The following is a 20,876-nucleotide window of genomic DNA, read 5'->3' on the forward strand; positions in this document are numbered from 1 at the left end:
CAGATAAGAAGTGAGAAGCATATTTTGTTTCACAATGGAAGAAAATGAATAGATTGAGAGAAAATGTAACAGATGAACAGTGAGATGAAATTAGAGCGACTCAACAAGCAGACTTACAGGAACTGCTGAAGAAACAAGATTACAAAGAAATTTCTCATAAAAAAATGAAAATAAAGACCACGTTTTAATCTCAGTTAAGTGAAAGTCGTCTGTTTAAGCCATTCATAGCCTGAAATAAAAAAAAATTGTTTTCCCTAATGTAACATTAGCTCCTAGCCACCACCAAAAGAAGTACTGCTTAAGCACTATAGTCCTCTTTACTGAATTCTGTTTCCTCATAGCACAGAATTCAGATAAAATTTGTGAATCATACCTGCAATGGAAACTGTAAAACTGGGATGCCTGTTGGCATTGTCAGATACTGGGCTGGGAAGCAGTCACCTACACGAATTTTATCTGCTCTATCAGCACTTCTTGAATGTTTGTACATGTCTGTATGAGGCAGTTATTTAATTTTGGTGGTTTTTGGAGGCATTCTGGATTTAAAAATCTGATGGCAATATCTGACATGAATATTCTTAAAGAAACTAGGAATAATGCTTTAAAAATGATATGAACTGGTACTTTTTTAAGTAAGCAAGTTCAACATGATGTACGAAATTCATTGGAGTGTAAAATATAGGTTTCATGAGGTGTGACAAATGCTCATGAGTAATGTGCTTCAAGAGATGCAAGGCCACAGAAACTTTATTTCTAAGAATATAAACTTCTGGAACTTAGAAAAGTGTCATGTTTCATAAGCCACTACAACTGAAGGGTGTTTCAGAATCATGGCAATTATGACTGAGAGAAGGGATGTTCTCTAAACTCGTACTATGACAGGTTGGTGAATGTGAATAAACACCTGAGTTAGTAAGAGTACCAGGGGCAAGAGTTCACTATTTGTGTATTCATACATTGGACAACACATTTCTGGAGAGCAAAGTTTGTCTCTAAACATTGTGTATTTCATTATTTACCTACATTTTTCTCTGGACTTCATACATGGAATTATTTTACTGCGAGTAAAATATCTTTAAAGGAATTTAAATGATAACCACTTAATTTAAACTGCACTTTTAAAATGCAAATATTTCATTTCATTTTAGTGCCCGTTTTCTAAAATCTGTCATTATCAGTTCAACTCAAAGTGGCAACTTTAGCTGGAAATTTCACTGTTTCCATACTTTTTTAGAACTTTAACATGACTGGGTTCTCTGTGTCACCATGGGACAAAACAATACATACCACAATATCTCAGACATTATCACCATTCAACTGTCTGTGGTTAAGTTGGTAAAGTATATTTTCATGTACAAGTAATGGATCTATCATTTCTTACAAATGCATGAACAGAAAGAAAATTTATAAACTAAGCTAGACTGTAGTCAAGTCAATAGTGGAATCTACTCTATTTAGTGGTTATTGATGTTTTCGAAACTATAAAGTTTAATTAAATTAAGAACAGGTCTTTATGTAATTAATGGTACACTTACAGGTGTTCTGCTGAGTTGTTGTGCATCCATTGGAAATAACAACATGACAGAACACCTGGAAGCACATCATTAATCTATCATGTCAAGGAAATCCTTCAGTTGTGTAAGTATTTATTGGAATACCACACAGTGTGTTCATAATGATACCATGTATTTTTTAAGGAGCTACTTTGCATATCAGAACTCAACACAAATTTAAAAATATGTTACACAGCTTCTCTCTTACCTTAGTTGTAATAAATAAGTCCTCTCTCTTAATTTTTCCAGAACTAGTCCATTTCTTCAAAACTTTTCCAATAGCTTTCTCTGTGCAATAAAGGTAAGCTGTGTCAATGTGTCTATAACCAATTTCAAGTGCAGCATCTATTGCGTTGACTAATTCTTTGTCATCAACTTCATCCTTTGACAGTATTTGAACCTATAAAATTAAGATCACACTATGAAGTTTGTGAGAAGTATATATTATAAAACATGAGAGATATTTTAAATAGATATGTCCACTGAATTTAAAATAGAATGAGTTATTGAATGAAAGCCTTGCTCCACATCAGGCTCTAGCACATATTTAGTGCAAAGATTGTAACACATCTGAAACAAAAAGTACTTTCATGAGGGATGATTTTACATGATTGATTAGTGTCCACAAAAAACATATGTGACTAATAGGTAATTCTGCACACTAAACATCTGTGATGAATGTTGCCTGTTTTTAGTGTTGACATTATTATCAAAGATAACAGCAAAGAATGAGAAAGGCAGTTGAAACATGTCATTGGCACACTGCCTACCCATGTCTAAAGTTCCTATCACTTCAATGTCAGATAATACTTGAAAATATAAAACCCTTTCAAATTAAAACATGTAAGCAGCAGCCATACTAGATTCTTGTTATTCTTACAGTAGCACAGATAAATATTAGGAGATTAAATTCTAAGCGTATTTGTAAGAAAAGTAACTGTCTAAAGATTAATCTATGTCATAACATCCATATTAGATAACTGATCCACAAGTTACCATTGTCTTTCTTTATCTCAAGTTTTTATTTTTTAAGAAACTGTAAAAAAGATTTACATGTTTCACAGGACATTGACTCTAAAATAAATAGTTACAAAATTCAGAAATACACAAAAATGTGTACGTTAACTGACTCAAACCTCTGCTGTACTAGTTGGAGAGATGGGACAGTAAACATCACATGCAATTCATGTAGTTAGGTTCCACAAAAATTAGTAATTACTGAACAGAGAGAGGCATAATGAACTTATTGTTATTCACAAAAAATAAAATGGAAAATGTAATAGGGCTTAAGGTAAACTGCAGGAAAAATTATAAAATGAAGCAGAAGAAAAATGTTAAAAAAGTAAAGAGCAACCAAGTAAACAAAATTAAAGAGTGCACATAATCTATTACCGTCTTAAGTAAATTTCATTAACATGAGACTGAAGTCTTTTGTGGCAGACATGTTGCTGAAAAATTTATCATGTGTCATGCTGGATGTGAGTGTCACAGAGGCATGATACTTTGACAGCAAACTGAGATGCTGTCGTTAGATGATGTGACGTAATGAGATGTTACTGAGTTATATGTTCTGTGTATATCTACTACTCCTCTCCTGGACGTTGTGGTGGGGTGGCAGTCACCTCCCACTTTTGACAAGTACCAATAGGTGTTCTGCCCAGCCTTGATAATTGATGGTGTCCGCTAGTTAGAAGCATGGTGGCATGAAGTACATAACAGTTTCAGTGCTGAGCCCCATGTTTTTCTGGTGTACCTCTTATCAAGGTCATCTGTTATTCCAGCCACTTTGTGACTCATATCCAGCATGATATCAAAGAATTTTTCTACAAATTTCATTATATTCAGCACAGAGTTATGAACTGTGAATTCACAGTAAAGGGATTTTTTGCTTGTATATACATTTTAAGGCAATAAAAATAGGCCAATTCACACTCCATTATTTCACATTATATGATGAGCTCAAGTTCCTTGACAGTAGCTGCAGCTGAAAATCTTTGTTAATTCAAGAAATCTTTAGACTTAACAATAGCATTCAACAGGACTTTGAGTACTTATCTTTGTGCTTAGAAATAAGCTGTCTATACTTAATCTCTCACATCACTCCCAACATGATACTTCACCACCCACCCAATCTATAAGCTATCGTAGCCCATCCTTATGCCATACGTACTCTCAACCACTTGCCCAATACATCCATGCAGGACATTCTACTACTTTCCCATCACAGACCTATTGTATCCTGCCAGAGGCTAGGCAAATTGTGAAAGGTATCATATCATATACCAACTCTTCTATAATTTGTGCACAGCAATTTATGTGGGCCTGACCACAAGTCAGCTTTTCACCTCAAGTGTCCACTCCCAAACTGTAGCAAAGAGCAAGGCTAACCATCCAGAAGCAAAAAGTGCCAATGAGCATAATAAACCTAACTGCAATGGCTGACATCTGCTTCATCACTCATGCCATCTGTATCCATCTTCCAAACACCACCTTCTTTGAATTACGTGAATGCAACACATCCTTCCATCCCATAATCCTTCTGGTCTCAATCCCTGCTACCTACCTCCCCACCTGCCCCATGACCCTAAAGCTGTCCTCACATGGGATGAGTATGAGTTTTTGACATCACTTCCTGTTATTTCACATTGAGGAGGCATTGCTGCACTTGAAACCCAAAATAAGTTCTGTGATATTTCAACAACACACTACAAAACATTGAACCAATAAAAGGCAAGAACACTCTAAGGAGATTGGATTTTGTTATTTTCAGCTGAAGTCCATATTTGATGAGTTTTGTATTAAAACTCGTATCCTATGAATATCTGCTGCTTCAAAGCACCAGCACATTGGGAATCTCTCAAGAATGCATCACTGGTGGTACAATTTGCTGTAATAATATGATGGAAATGTCATATTGGTGGTTAAAAAATTTTGTGTTAATTATTTTTATATCATAACTTGTGTGTTTTGAAAGTATACCATTTTAAGCCAATGGTATTAATGATTAATCAAAAACCCATTTTTTGTGGTAGGCTCTATTATGATTAAATATCAGGTAGTAATAGATTCTTAATTAAAACCTTCAGTACTTCATAACATAAAATGCAAGCCATTTGTTACAGAAGTTCAGCATATAACAATTGATTGAGGCGCTGAGAGAAGTAATGTGTAACAGGATTATTCCAGAGTAGCATGGAGAGCTGCATCAAACCAGTCTCAGGACTGAAGACAACAACAAACATATCAAAATGTATTTTATTTGCTTTCACATTTTTTCAAAAGTTTGGCACTCTTTCTTATAAAAATAATAAAAATATTTTGTGTAAAATTTTATACTATTTAAATATAAGTGTTCTGTCTAGCAGAGTGAGTTTGTTCAGTTTCATAAACTTTTATAAGTTGATGACCTTAGAAACTGGACATGGAACTTGCCTTCTTGTCTTGTAATATGTTCATAGATATTGCCATCCTATGCCAACCTATTCAGGGACATCTGGAGGAATCCTTCCCAACCATCCAGAATCCCAAACCACTCCGCTGGTTCAGATTTATTAATGACATCTTCACGATCTGAATCAAGGGTGAGGACACCTATACATATTCCCCCAGAGCCTCAACACTATTGCTTTATCTGGTCCTCCTCAACCCAAAAGCTATCTTCTGCGATATTGATTTCTACCTCAAAGATGGCTACATTAGTGCCTCAGTCCATATCAAACCTACAAACCACCAGCAATACTTCCACTTTGACAGCTGCCACCCATTCAATACAAAGAAGTCCCTTCCACACAGCCTAGCCACCTGTGGCTATTGCGTCTGTAGTGATGAGCAGTTGTTCTACAACTATATCAAGAGTATCACAGAAGCCTTTACAGACCAAAATTATTCTCCCAAGGAAGCAAATCTCCCAAGCCTTCTGTCTCCAGTTACCCACTGCATCCCAAAGGCCCAGGCTGCAGTAACTGAAATGTATTCTCCACCAGAATTTTGTCTACTTCTTGTTGTGTTCTGAAATGAGAAATATCCTACTTTTATCCTTTCCACTGCTCCCACAGTTGTATTCTGCACCCACCAAGCCTACACGATATCCTCGTCGATTCCTACTTCACCCCTGCTTCGAACCACTTGCCTCATGCCTCATATCCATGTAATAGATCTAGATACGAGACCTGTTCCATTCAGCCTCCCACCACTACCTACACTACTCTGGTCACAAGCATCACTTACCCTTCCAAGCAGTCATGTGATCTACAAGCGAAGCTGCAACTACCGTTCTGTGTTCTGCATGAGCATGACAATCAACAAGCTATCTGTCCAGATGAATGGATACTGAGAAACTGTGAAGGCTAAGAGACAGCTGGATCACACAGCTGCTGTGCATGCTGCCAAGAAAATATTCTTCACTTTGATGAAAGCTTCACCGCCTCCGCCATCTGAATTCTTCCTGCCAGCACCAGTTTCTCTGAGTTTTCCAGATGGGAACTTTCCTTGCAATATATCCCTCATTCCTGTAACTCTCCTGGCCTCAATATTCATTAGTTACTGTCCTTCACCTACCTACTCCCTTCCATGCTCCCACTTCAGCACGACACAGCCTTCTCTTCTACCAATGCACCCACAGACTTTTTACTTCTCTCTTTTTCTGCTCCTTTCCCCCCTCCTTCCCCTACCCATCTAACCTTCCCTCTGCACTTAGCTATTGTACCCTGTCCCCACCACATCCCTGTATGTCCCCACAAACAGCATTTTCCCATTCCCCATCTCTAACCTCCAATCTCTCCCCCTCCCCAACCCAGCCTCTTCCTTCTTGCCACCACCCAGATTGCTTCTCCCATCATGCACAGGTGCTCACAGTCAGGCCTTGGTGGCCAAAGATAGTGGTCATGCTTGTGAGCTGCACTTGTGTGAATGTGTGTGTTGTCTACTTTAGAAGAAGGTCTTTTGGTCAAAACCTCACTTGTATAGCAGCCTTTTTGTTGTATCTGTCTGCGACTCAAAATCTCCACCGTATGGTGAACAGGACCTATCCTTTTTGTGGTATTGTCAAATTCTTTATTTATTTGTGCTACAGACAGAGCAACATGACTACTACATAAAAGATGGAGGAAATTTGCATTTTAATAGAGCTAGCATAGGAATTTTACGCTACTCCATTTTTGTAAACAAATTGCGTGGTTTTCAAGCTGCATAGAACTGAGAGCTGATGCTGGAGAGCACTACAGTCACATCACATAAACCAGTGTGTGTCATATAGCACTGGCACTGTATCTCATACAGTTGGATTTCCTGTCTGTGTGAGGATGGCTTACCTTTAAACGTTCTGCAGCCATACTGCCCTCTCTGCAGTCCCCCTCTTTCTCTGCTCTCTCTTCCCTCCAAATTCACTGTGCCTTTTCCCAACCCTTATCGTACTTCCTGCCTCCTTTCTCCCCTTTGCATTCTACCTGACACAACCCATCATCCCTGCTTAGCTGCAGTGCTGGCACAATGTAGTAATTGCAACAATGTAGCTGAGCAGATGTAAGTATGAGTATGTGTATTCTGGCACCTATAAGATATTTCATTTGTTTGTTAATGCATAATGTGAGAGTTTGTAAGATTTCGGGTTAAGCTGTTTACTGTGAACCAATTGCCAACTTGTTTCATTATTTTTCTGTCTGTCTCTCTTGTGGATGTGTCTGGGCCCTTTATCAGTATACTTACATCATTAGCAAACAGCTCAGGTTTTGAAGAGTCTTCCAACATGCCTGTTAATCACAAATTTAGTTGTAGTCCTCTAAAATAATTTTTAATGGAATCCTCCATTCTTTACTATTGAGATATGACTCCATCCTTTTAAGGAGAATGCATTTAACATTATACCGTATTAATTTTTGAAGCAGCATTTTGTAATCTACACAATCAAAGGCCTTGATAAGATTACAGAAAATAGGGAAAGGTAATTTTTCAACTGTAAGTCTAACATAGCTGAGTTTGATAGATCAAACATTGTTTTCTTTGAAGAGAAGCATTTACAGAAGCCATTTTCAGCTGTTGTCAAAGGTTATTATCACATAAGTTTTTGATATTTAGAAGCTCTCTTCTCCAACATTTTCAAGAAAACTGGAAGGAGAAAGATGAGTCTATAATTATCAGAGGTCAATTGTTTATCTCTACATTCATATACTGGTGGTATTACTGCACATTTTAGTCTTTCAGGAAACATCCATTGATACATCAACTCACTGTCAAGAGAGTAGAAGAATTTAACGGTTTGATTGATGTTTCATTACAACAGAAGTGCTGCTGCTAGTTAGAGGTAAAATATTTTTGGGACCTCCAGAAAAAAAGGAAATATAGTAACAGTATTTCCTACTAGTGATTAATATCTGCAGTGCCTTATATCATCTATTAACAGGTGTCACTATGTTTATAAATAATTATCTTGATGATAAAAATACTTGTTTTTGCAGAAAATATCTGTATAGTGTTCAACATTGATAATTTGTGTGCAACAATTGCTGTTTGCTATTGTAGAGAATTATCCTGCAATATTCTAAACAACAATCTGTGTACTTGCTTATGGAGAAAGGGCAATATGACAGTGCAGTAATACTTTTAGTGAGGGAAGTGAAGCTTTACTAGCTGAAGCTAGTATATCCTACAGTAAAGGTGTGTAAGATACTTCAAGATCAGAAGTATTGAAGATGGTGATATGTGTGTGCATAGTGTGTAGAGGAGGGGGGGGGGGGGGGTACCATTCCATCAAAATTTTCCCTGTGATAGTCAGGTTGATGATCCATATTTCCTTGAACTAATTTTTAGTGTGTGGGAGAACAAGTTTTTTTGTCTATTTTTTCATGGCCACATTTGATTTATCTTATGAATTGGTGCCTCATTTATTATGGATTATTCTGAGCTTGAGTAGGACTGAAAATAAGATACAAATGAAAGAACTAATTTTTGGTGTGTGGGAGAACAAGTTTTTTTGTCTAATTTTGCATGGCCACATTTGATTTATCTTATGAGTTGGTGCATCACTTATTACAAATTATTCTGAGCTCGAGTAGGACTGAGAATAAGATATAAATGAAAGAGTCAATTTGTTCAAAAAATACTCTTCAGCTGTAAAACTTTTTAGGAAAGTCACTACAGGATATTTAGTCTTTTTTGTATAAATTATTTCAAGTGAGAAAAATAAAACTTTATATGATGGAATCATAGACTGCCTGATGTGTAATTATTGATACATCTGTCATACTCTCAAACATCTACTCCTATTTTACACAGAATATCCACTCCTCATCCAGACTTGTTTTATCAAACTTGTTCATTACAGCAATAGCTACATTAGAAACATTTCTCAAAATAACATGAGGCTGTTTCTAATTGTGGTATAGCACTTTTTCCATTCTGGTTGATGAGATCAACATTATTCAGACAGAATAAAATGCCTTTAGGAGTGAGATGGAGAACTTTGTGACTGTATCATAATCTACACCTAAACAGTGAAAAATGGACAATAGATCACATATTTACAGTTTTATCAATAATTCTGTGAGTTATAAGCTATTCACACTCCCACCACTCCTAAGAAGAGAAGTTTTAATGAGACCTATTAACATTCTGTACTACATGTAACAGTTGTGTTCTGAAATGCCTTTGCTTTACGTGGTATTAAAAGAGTATGTTAACAAGTGTCAAACGTGATTAAAAATGAATATTCATTCAACTATGATCATTATTTACTTGAAGTGCAGCACAGAGATAAAGTCAGTAAAATTTGTTCAAATATATCTGTGTTTATAAAACTTGTAAACAAAAGACCTTTGCTTTTGTGTAATCTAAGAAATCATGGGTATAGCTACATGAATTTTCTGTAAAATACTATGAAATGCATGTTATATGGTACTTCTCATTGTATCAGTTATTAGGACTTCTTCTTGTGAAGTTTGGATGTGGAGTGTTTGGAGAATGAGTGCGTAAGCACATCTGTGAGCACTGTAATTAGTGTAATCTTGTCTTTGTGGTCTTTATGAGAACAATAAGTAGTGTGTTGTAGTACACCCATCCAAAAAAAAGTTTTCCGTCACCCCAGTTCCCAGAACTTCTGAAGATAGGCATTGACTGGGGATATTTGATCACAGACTTAGTCCATTTGACTGTTCAGAGATGTCACTACACCAGCCAAAGATGTAAACAACCATGCATGAGCAGTGCCTATTAGATGGAAGGGTTCCAACAGAAGATCAGTTCCAGTAATTCCTCCCTGAAGGAGGTACATAGCTCCTGTTGCCTGTAGTTCAACTGTGCTGGGACAGTCAGTATCATGGTTTGATCATGACTGCATTGTTACTTTGTGTCAGGAAGGGCTCTCAACAAGGGAAGTGTCCAGGCTTCTCGGAGTGAACCAAAGTGATGTTGTTTGAACATGGAGGAGATACAGAGAGACAGGAACTGTTGATGACATGCCTCAACCAGGCTGCCCAAGGGCTACTATTGCAGTGGATGACCACTAACTATGGATTATGGCTCGGAGGAACCCTGACAGCAATGCCACCATGCTGAATAATGCTTTTCATGCAGCCACAGGACATTGTTTTATGACTCAAACTGTGCACAATAGGCTGCATGATGTGCAACTTCACTCCTGATGTCCATGGTGTGCTCCATCTTTGCAACCACGACACCATGCAGCACGGTACAGATGGCCCCAACAACATGCTGAATGTACTGCTCAGGATTGGCATCACATTCTCTTCACTGACGAGTGTCGCATATGCCTTCAACCAGACAATCGTCTGGTCAGGCTGAACACCTTAGACACACTGTCCAGTGAGTGCAGCTAGTTGGAGGTTCCCTGCTGTTTTGGTGTGGCCTTATGCTGGGCTGACGTACACCACTGGTGGTCATGGTAGGTGCTATAATGACTGTACGATATGTGAATTCCATCCTCCTACCTGTGCCATTTGAAACAACTGTATTTCCACGAACCTCTCCCTCTGAAATCAGTAAAATAATAAACTCACTGAAAAGTAAAAGCTCTTACGGAATTGATGGCATTTCCAGCAAGATACTTAAAGCTTGTTCCCCACAGAAAATTAGGATTCTCAGCCACGTATGTAATACCTCTTTGGAGCAGGGTGTTTTCCTGATACACTGAAATATGCCATTGTAAAACCATTGCATAAAAAGGGGGAAATGTCGGATGTCAACAACTATCGCCCAATCTCTCTTCTGACAGCTCTATCAAACATTTTTGAGAAAGTAATGTATTCAAGAGTAGCCTCCCATATATGTAAAAATAAAGTACTAACAAAATGTCAGTTTGGTTTTCAGAAAGGCTTTTCAACAGAAAATGCTATATACGCTTTCACTGATCAAATATTAAATGCTCTGAATAACCGGACTTCACCCATTGGTATTTTTGTGATCTCTCAAAGGCCTTTGAGTGTGTAAATCATGGAATTCTTTTAGATAAGTTAAATCATTATGGTTTGAGGGCGGCAGTGCACAAATTGTTTAATTCATACTTAACTGGAAGAATGCAGAAAGTTGAAATAAGTGGTTCATGTAATGTTAATACAACAGCTGATTCCTCAAACTGGGGAGCTATCAAGCACGGGGTCCCATAGGGTTTGGTCTTAGGTCCTTTACTGTTCTTGATATACACTCCTGGAAATGGAAAAAAGAACACATTGACACCGGTGTGTCAGACCCACCATACTTGCTCCAGACACTGCGAGAGGGCTGTACAAGCAATGATCACACGCACAGCACAGCGGACACACCAGGAACCGCGGTGTTGGCTGTCGAATGGCGCTAGCTGCGCAGCATTTGTGCACCGCCGCCGTCAGTGTCAGCCAGTTTGCCGTGGCATACGGAGCTCCATCGCAGTCTTTAACACTGGTAGCATGCCGCGACAGCGTGGACATGAACCGTATGTGCAGTTGACGGACTTTGAGCGAGGGCGTATAGTGGGCATGCGGGAGGCCGGGTGGAAGTACCGCCGAATTGCTCAACACGTTGGGCGTGAGGTCTCCACGGTACATCAATGTTGTCGCCAGTGGTCGGCGGAAGGTGCATGTGCCCGTCGACCTGGGACCCGACCGCAGCGACGCACGGATGCACGCCAAGACCGTAGGATCCTACGCAGTGCCGTAGGGAACCGCACCGCCACTTCCCAGCAAATTAGGGACACTGTTGCTCCTGGGGTATCGGCGAGGACCATTCGCAACCGTCTCCATGAAGCTGGGCTACGGTCCCGCACACCGTTAGGCCGTCTTCCGTCTTCATGCCCCAACATCGTGCAGTCCGCCTCCAGTGGTGTCGCGACAGGCGTGAATGGAGGGACGAATGGAGACGTGTCATCTTCAGCGATGAGAGTCGCTTCTGCCTTGGTGCCAATGATGGTCGTATGCGTGTTTGGCGCCGTGCAGGTGAGCGCCACAATCAGGACTGCATACGACCGAGGCACATAGGGCCAACACCCGGCATCATGGTGTGGGGAACGATCTCCTACACTGGCCGTACACCTCTGGTGATCATCGAGGGGACACTGAATAGTGCACGGTACATCCAAACCGTCATCGAACCCATCGTTCTACCATTCCTAGACCGGCAAGGGAACTTGCTGTTCCAACAGGACAATGCACGTCCGCATGTATCCCGTGCCACCCAACGTGCTCTAGAAGGTGTAAGTCAACTACCCTGGCCAGCAAGATCTCCGGATCTGTCCCCCATTGAGCATGTTTGGGACTGGATGAAGCGTCGTCTCATGCGGTCTGCACGTCCAGCACAAACGCTGGTCCAACTGAGGCACCAGGTGGAAATGGCATGGCAAGCTGTTCTTCAGGACTTCATCCAGCATCTCTACGATCATCTCCAAGGGAGAATAGCAGCCTGCATTGCTGCGAAAGGTGGATATACACTGTACTAGTGCCGACATTGTGCATGCTTTGTTGCCTGTGTCTATGTGCCTGTGGTTCTGTCAGTGTGATCATGTGATGTATCTGACCCCAGGAATATGTCAATAAAGTTTCCCCTTCCTGGGACAATGAATTCACGGTGTTCTTATTTCAATTTCCAGGAGTGTACATTAATGACTTACCATTCCATATTGATGAAGATGCGAAGTTAGTTCTTTTTGCTGATGATACAAGTATAGTAATAACATCCAAAACCCAAGAACTAAGTGATGTACTTGTAAATGATGTTTTTCACAAAATTATTAAGTGGTTCTCAGCAAACAGACTCTCTTTAAATTTTGATAAAACACATTGATGGTCTGCTGAAACGTCTGAGTTCGGCTACGTATGCTATTAGGGTTATTGCAAATTTTGGTGATAAGAATCTCAGTAAATTAGCTTACTATGCCTACTTTCATTCACTGCTTTCGTATGGTATCATATTCTGGGGCAATTCATCATTGAGTAGAAAAGTATTCATTGCTCAAAAACGTGTAATCAGAATAATTGCTGGAGCCCACCCACGGTCATCTTACAGCCATCTATTTAAGGATCTAGGGATCCTCACAGTAACCTCACAGTATATATATTCACTTATGAAATTTGTTGTTAATAATCCAGCCCAGTTCAAAAGTAATAGCAGTGTGCATAGCTATAACACCAGGAGAAAGGATGATCTTCACTATGCAGGGTTAAATCTGACTTTGGCACAGAAGGGGGTAAATTATGCTGCCACAAAAGTCTTTGGTCACCTACCAAACAGCATCAAAAGCCTGACAGATAGTCAACCAACATTTAAAAATAAATTAAAAGAATTTCTAGATGACAACTCCTATTACTCATTGGCTGAATTTTTAGATATAAATTAAGGGCGGGAAAAAAACTAACTTAAACATTAGTGTCATGCAATATTTTGTGTAATGTAATACCTTGTAGAGACATCTTTCATTAACCTGACACGTTCCACATCATTACGAAGTGTCGTATTCATGATCTATGGAACAAGTATTAATCTAATCTAATCTAATCTAATCTAATCTACCAATAGTGAAACCATATCAGCAACATATTGGTGAGGCATTTGTCTTCATGGATGACAATTTGTGCCCCCATTGTGCACATATTGTAACTTGCTTCAGGATAATGACATCACTCGACTAGAGTGGCCAGCCTGTTCTCCAGAGGTGAACCCTATTGAACATGCCTGGGATAGATTGAAAAGGGCTGTTTATTGATCACATGACCCACCAACCACTCTGAGATATCTATGCTGAATCGCCGTTGAGGAGTGGGACAATCTGGACCAATAGTGCCTTGATAGATTTATGTATAGTATGCCACGACAACTACAGGCATGCATCAATGCAAGAGGACATGCTGCTAGGTATTAGAGGTACTGGTGTGTACAGCAATCTAGACTACCATCTCTTTTATGTTGATGTCTATTCCAATTTTCTGTCAGCAGTTCATGGTCTCGCAGTTCCATTCTTGCTTCCTGAGCAAGGGGACCCAGGTTCAATTCCCGGTGGGTTCGGGGATTTTCATCTGCCTCGAGACGACTGGGTGTTTGTGTTGTCCTCATCATTTCATCATCATTCCTGAAAGTGGCAAGATTTGACTGAGCAAAGGTTGGAAATTTGTACAGGCACTGATAACCGTGCAATTGAGTGCCCCACAAACCAAACCAAACATCATCATCATCATCCAAATTTCTGTACCAAGGTGATGCAAAACTTCAACACCTTACCATACACCATGGCATCATTGGCAAACAACTGCATATTGTTGCCCACCCTGTCTGCCAAATCATGTATGTACATAGAGAACAACAGCAGTCCTATCACACTTTCCTGTGGCACTCCTGACAATACCCTTGTCTCTGATGAACACTCGCCGTCAAGAACAACATACTGGATTCTATTATTTAAAGAAATCTTCAAGCCACTCACATGTCTATGAACTTGTTCCATATGCTTGTACCTTCATTAACAACCTGCAATGGGGTATTATGTCCAATGCTTTCCAGAAACCTGGAAATATGGAATCTGCCTGTTACCACTCATACATTATTTGCAGTATATCATGTGAGAAAAGGGCAATCAGAGAGTCGCATGAGTGATGTTTTCTAAAACTATTCTGATTCATGGGTATAAACTTCACAGTCTCAAGAAAGTTTATTATAGTCAAACTGATAATATTTTCAAGTATCATGCAGCAAACAGAAGTGAGGGATATTGGTCTGTAATTTCGTGGGTCTGTTTCATGATAAATTCAAGCTGAGTTAGGGGCACTCTTTGTAAAATCAAACTGTGATTCCATCTGGACCTGGTGATTTATTTGGTTTCAAATCTTTCTGTTGTTTCTCTATGCCAGGTATGCTTATTACTATGTTGTCCATACAGGAATCTGTCTGATGGTCAAATGGTGGTACGTTTGTATGATTATCCTATGCGAATGATTTCTTTAACATAAAATTTAAAACTTCAGCTTTTGTTTTGCTATCTTCAACTGCCACATCAGACTGGTCAACAGATGACTGAATGGAAGTCTCAGACCTGTTTTGCTTAGCAATTTTACTTACAAGCAACATTTTCTCCAGTTCTCTGCTAGATCTTTTGGTAAAGTTGACAATGGCAGTTGTATGCTTTGTGCGTAGATCTTTCCACAGAGACACGAATCTCTACTAACCTTTGCTTGTCATCATTTGTGCATTATCTTTTGAACCAACAGTACAACAGCCTTTTCTTCCTCAAATTCTGCTAAATTTCATTATTAAACCATGGTTGGTCTTTATCAGAGCACCTCAAATTACTGCCTATCCTAAAAAAACCTCATGTGCACTCCACAAATACACTGCTATCTGAGCAGCTGCTTCCTTTGTGTAGTGCTCCCCTAACCTATCAAGGGGAGTTCTACAAATCCTCACATGATAGTGTAGGTCTAGAAACCTGCAGCCAAGACCATCACAAAGTTGATGAAGCCTTTGGCTGAGACCCTCCACTTGGCTCCCAACTAAAGGACCCCGATCAACTCTGGGAATGATGCTACAAATTGCAAACTCTGCTTGCACCCTGTGTGTGAGGCCAGCAGTCTTCACTACCTCCACTAGCCGCCCGTAAGAACTGAGGATTTCCTCAGAACCCATGCCACAGGTGCCGTTGGTGCTGGCATGAGACACAACATGCAGATGGCTGTACCCTGCCTGCTTGATAGTCGCAGGCAAGGCTGTCTCCACATCTCAGATGAGGCCCCCTGGCAGACATACCGAGTGCAGACATACTGAGTGCACATTGGCTTTCTTTCCAGCCCTGAACACTATCTGCATATGGGGGCTCCATAATGCGCCTAACATTGGAGATTCCAAAAACTAGCAAACCCATACCCCTGTGTGCCTGCTCAGACCATGCCATGTGTCTACTTACAGGGTGAATGGGTGACATCAGGCGGCCAGTCTCCACATTGGCCGTCTGCCTCAAATGACACAAACATCTTGCCACCCTCCACTCACCCTGCTGTGAGGGTGGATCCACTGTGTCGGGTGCACTAGGAGGTTCCTCGGAAGCAGAACCCCTGGGCACAACAAGTGACTCTTGAGGTGTCCCATGCATTGCACCAGATTCTCTGCCACTGCTGCACCGCAAGACAGCAGCCTGAAGCTGACTATCTGTAGTCAAAAGCACATTCAGCTGTTTGCAAACTGCACCCAGCTCCTCCTTCGTCTGAACACAGTAAGCACACATACTAGCCATCCTAGCAAAACTAACTGAAGAAGTGAACTATAAAAACAGACAATTCTAGATATGTAACTTGCTACCCTCCTGATGTGTCACCAATGGACGCTAATGTGTTAATAAGCTATGTAGTGGGCAACTATTGCGCTAGAGACTGAATGAATATACACTTACAAAAACATGAGATTAAACCTCTTAAACAGAGAAAAACAAAAAAATATAAAATATACTACAAGGAAAACACAGGAGAAGATAAACACTTAGCTTGCCACTCCGTAATTGTACTTGTGTACCAGATGAGAGCTGGAGCCTGACTGACTGGTTTACAAAACAACTGGACAGTTGCTTTCCAAACAAAACAAATAAGTAACTACTGCGCTACAGGCTGAATGAATTTACACTTACAAAAATGCAAGATTAGACCTATTAAACAGAGAAACACACACATCATGCAGTTAATTTAAGAACTATAACAGCAGTGAAGTCTGACTGTCATGATTTACACAATCAAAACTGAGGTGTCTACTTATAGTTATCAGTATTTCACTAAGCACTATGACTGTGAACACTGGTCTGAAATATACAGCTGTGTGAGCATGTAAAGGACAGTAATGGTGTTTCTTTCAGTTGCTTCTATCTAAATATGGAAAATCAGTTTTTATAGACAATTTTTCCTTTCTTTTGTAGTGGAAGGTCTGCCTTTCTTTCTTCCCATACTCATCTTCCTGTGGTTTGCCAGTTCTACCCGCAGATTCACGTGCCATGTCAGAATTGTTATTGGCAGCAGGTAGGTCAGCTTGTGCATTTGTGTCTTTAGCTGGTATGAATGTTACTGGCCAGGCTGCAAGCACATCCACATGAGATGGCCTGAAAACTATCCTGTGTTAGAGCTACCTTGTAAGTTTTAGAATCCCTTGCCATTTACCAGATGCTTAGTTTTCATGCTATTTCATTCTTCAATAGTTAGCTATGATACCTCGAATGGATATAGATAAAAAAATAAGTGCTTCCAGTGAACATTTTTCTGGTATGTGGCTAATTCCATTATCCACCACCTGGGATCCACACCTGATCATCTTTAGTAATAGCTATAAAAGAGGAACAGCAACTAAACTGAAGACAATGGGCAACTTACATGTCACTTAAAAACTTAAGGAATAGTGGAAAGCCAGGAAATTGTTTCTGTCTAAGAGCAACAAGTAAGAAAGGATGGAAAAATTGGTCATGAAACTACTATGCAGGATTATAAAAGCATTGGAGGACACTTAAGGGAAGTTAACACCCACAAATGTTTTGGTGGGTCAAAATTCTACACCATTATGACTTAACTGAATCATCATGTATAAGTCTGGAAGTTACACAGGTTAATAAGATATACAATTCAGTTTGAAGATCATTTAAAAATGTTACAGTGCTAGACTGAAATCTTTTCTGATAGATGACTTTTAAGCAGCAAGATTGTTAGTCCATTTTCACTGGTTGTGAAGCAACTCATATTTCTGTGAAGATTTAATTTCTTATAAATGTATGATTTTTAAGTAAGACTGTTTTATTATTAATATTATTATATTTATGCAAGTGCAAGACCATTATTAGACACAAATTATTTGTTATTATTGTCATCACCATATTCCAATTTACAGAGTAAGCTCATTTTATAACTAATTGTAGGTATGATATCTGAAAAAGCCACCAGTTTGATGAGTGCATGAAAAAATAATTTTAAATAAAATGGGAAAAAAACAATAGTGATCACTTTCAGATGGATTGGCTGCATAGAGGTAATAATTTTGAGAAACTTCAAGTGACACAAACATAGTAATTACTACTATTGCCATTTTAATTAATTCTTAAACTAAAAAACAGCTTTTGAATCAGCTGTTGGGGTGTTTTATTGCTGTTGATGCATGCGTATGCATAAAACTGCAAAGCTATGAACCATTTAACAGCAGCATCTAAATGACTGTCTTAACATACCTTTAACTGTACTGAGCCTTAAGAAAGAAAGATCTTCTCTTTTGATAGAACAATAACTATTTCAGATTTGTGTTGTGTAATCCTTACCTCCCAGGTGCCCAATCCTATAATAGGCATCTTCCTTCCATTGTGCAGTTCAAGAAAATTCACTTTTCCCGACATCTCCTTTACCACAGGCACCACAGCAGAACAGCAAGTGAGCCTTCACTGTATAGTAACTCTATGATAATATGCCACTTATGTAACTTGCCCTTGGAAGAAAGTTTCCTTTTATAGCACATGTTGTTCAGATTAGCTGTAATGAAGAAGATAAGGCTACTCTTGGTGTCTGTCAGTTACATGTTGCTCCAGCGAAAATATCTGAAGTAATATTTCATAACTGCAGGCAATAACTGCTTTACAGAATCTGATAACAGAATATATAACCCAGTGTTGAAGCTGAAATGGGAAAGTGTGTACATCTTAAGAACATTCTTAAGTGTTTTAAGAAAATAATACATTAAATATCATATCTAATGGCAGTTCAACTCTGTTTGATGAAACACTCTTTTCACTTTCTAATTATAAACATTATTTATTTACATACTCAGTGTGCACAAGTGATACACAGAATTTCAAGTTTATGAGTCAAAATATACATTATAGCAGAAAATTACCTGCAATAACCTGTTTCTCCAGATGAAATACAGGATAAACTGATTTGATTTATTCACCCATTGTGTAATTTTTGTCAAAATAAACAAATTTCTTATCAAATAAAAATCAAAAAATATCCAGAGACACCTGTCACATATAAATATATATATATTAAACATTTAAGTGCACCTAGATAAGCACTTAAAATAAGATACAGTCCTATATTTTGATGCAAATGTCTTGCACAAGCTATGGATCAGACATAAATTGTATAAATTTGAAGAAAAATAAAAACAATTTCTATAGCCACCACCTCCATGAGATTATCTGTTTATCAGGCTCAGTGTTATTTGTACTTATACCAACTAATTGCTACTTACTAAATATGAAAGAAAGCTGGTGCTTCCTCAGTTATTTTAATTAGCTGCTGTTTATCTTCCATTACTTTGGTATCTTGGAAATAAAATCATTACCTTAATCTGTAACAAGAGAGGCCTGTTTACAATACATTATTAGTTATCATGAATACTGCTCCTTGCTATATGGGTAACAGGAATTTTCAGTTCTTAGATTAAGTTAATCAGATCATTTGTAGGCAGAGTGTTTTAATGAGGTATGTTTGTAAATTTCTTTTGAATTGGTAGGGATTCCAAATTTTTTGGTTTAATAGAGAATCCCAAAGTCTTTGCTTTGTCAGGTATGATTGTATTGATCACAGTCCAGCTGAAACTAATTTTTATTTTCAGCAACAAAAGCCATTAAAGAGTAAATTCAAAGTGCTTTGAAGTGACCTCTGAAGCTCTACATTTATTTACAAAATTCTCATTGCTCCTGAATAATTGTTGGGGAAGATATTTCTATAAGAAAATAGGGAATGAAAATATGCAAAATAAGTCAATAATCTCATCTTTCTTTTAATTTTCTTTCAAAGTAGTAGGGCTTCTCATTGTCTTCATTTAGTAGTTATTCAAAATTTCTTGATGTATGTTAGATTAGTGGTCTTTAGGCCTAAGTGCAAACCTTTCCAAACAGAGATTCCTGATTAGTTTATCTATGTGTTGACTCCATTTTAACTTATTATATATCTGCATCCTAAGGAATTTAGTACAAAGTTTAAAAATTTGTATTTATTTGCAATAGTAACTGGGTTTGGTCAGAATATGACCATCTTCACACCATTTATACCATGATGGTAGATGGTGGTAGTAAACTGAGGAGGTGTAGTGGTTCCATAAACATCAGCTGCTCCCAGCAGTTGCTGCTCCACAGCCACTGCCTATCATTACAATGTAAATGGTCTGAAGATGGTCACATTCTGACTGAAACTGGTTACTATTGCAAATAAACATTTTATTGTGGCCAAGACTGTATTTAATACATTTTTTAGCATTTTAGCTAGAGTGCTTATTTTCTAGACAAGAACTGCTCTAAAACATTACTTGCACAAAGTATTTGTTTTTACGTGTACTAGCAGGCCATTTTTGCTTGTTTGAAATTGCATAAAAAGAATCTTGTTTCATGAAGACTTATATTGTTTGCTAGCCTCTCCAGCAATTATCTGAGCTGTGTGTGGCAAGACTAAGTTTGGGCCCTTAGTAGGCATGTGCCATTGGCCAAAATTACAGTCTCTGAACTGTTCATTGAAGTAATCAAGAGTGGATTCAGTATCAAACTTTTTGGTACCTACATCTATATCTACATAGATACTCTGCAAGCCACCATACAGTGCATGGTGCAAGGTACTCTGTACCACTACTAGTGATTTCCTTTCCTATTCCACTTGCAAATAGAGTCAGGGGAAAATGACTGTCTATAAGCCCCCATACAAGCCCTAATTTCTCATATCTTATCTTCATGGTCCTTACATGTGATGTATGTTGGCTGCAGTAGAATCATTTGGCAGTCAGCTTCAAATGCTGGTTCTCTAAACATGTTATTTCTCCGTTTGTTCTATTTCTGTGACAGTGTCAATATAACTCAATGCTTTCTCATATGAAGATGCAAGAGATACACCATAACATTTCTGTTTACTG

General features: G+C 38.7%; 1 protein-coding gene across 1 annotated transcript in view; it reads right to left on the reverse strand.

Moving 5' to 3' along the window:
- LOC126334694 (dihydrodiol dehydrogenase 3-like) overlaps nucleotides 1–18,574 on the reverse strand; it is a 73,075-nt gene extending 54,501 nt beyond the window's left edge. Inside the window, exons 1-2 of the mRNA XM_049997194.1 lie at nucleotides 18,295–18,574; nucleotides 1,762–1,953 (exon numbers count right to left, since the gene is read on the reverse strand). Coding sequence (XP_049853151.1) covers nucleotides 1,762–1,953; nucleotides 18,295–18,369 — 267 coding nt within the window. The 5' untranslated portion in view covers nucleotides 18,370–18,574. The remainder of the gene's footprint in view (nucleotides 1–1,761; nucleotides 1,954–18,294) is intronic.
- Between the last annotated feature and the right edge of the window lie 2,302 nt (nucleotides 18,575–20,876).

Source organism: Schistocerca gregaria, chromosome 2, assembly GCF_023897955.1.
Source record: "Schistocerca gregaria isolate iqSchGreg1 chromosome 2, iqSchGreg1.2, whole genome shotgun sequence".
Classification (NCBI taxonomy): domain Eukaryota; kingdom Metazoa; phylum Arthropoda; class Insecta; order Orthoptera; family Acrididae; genus Schistocerca; species Schistocerca gregaria.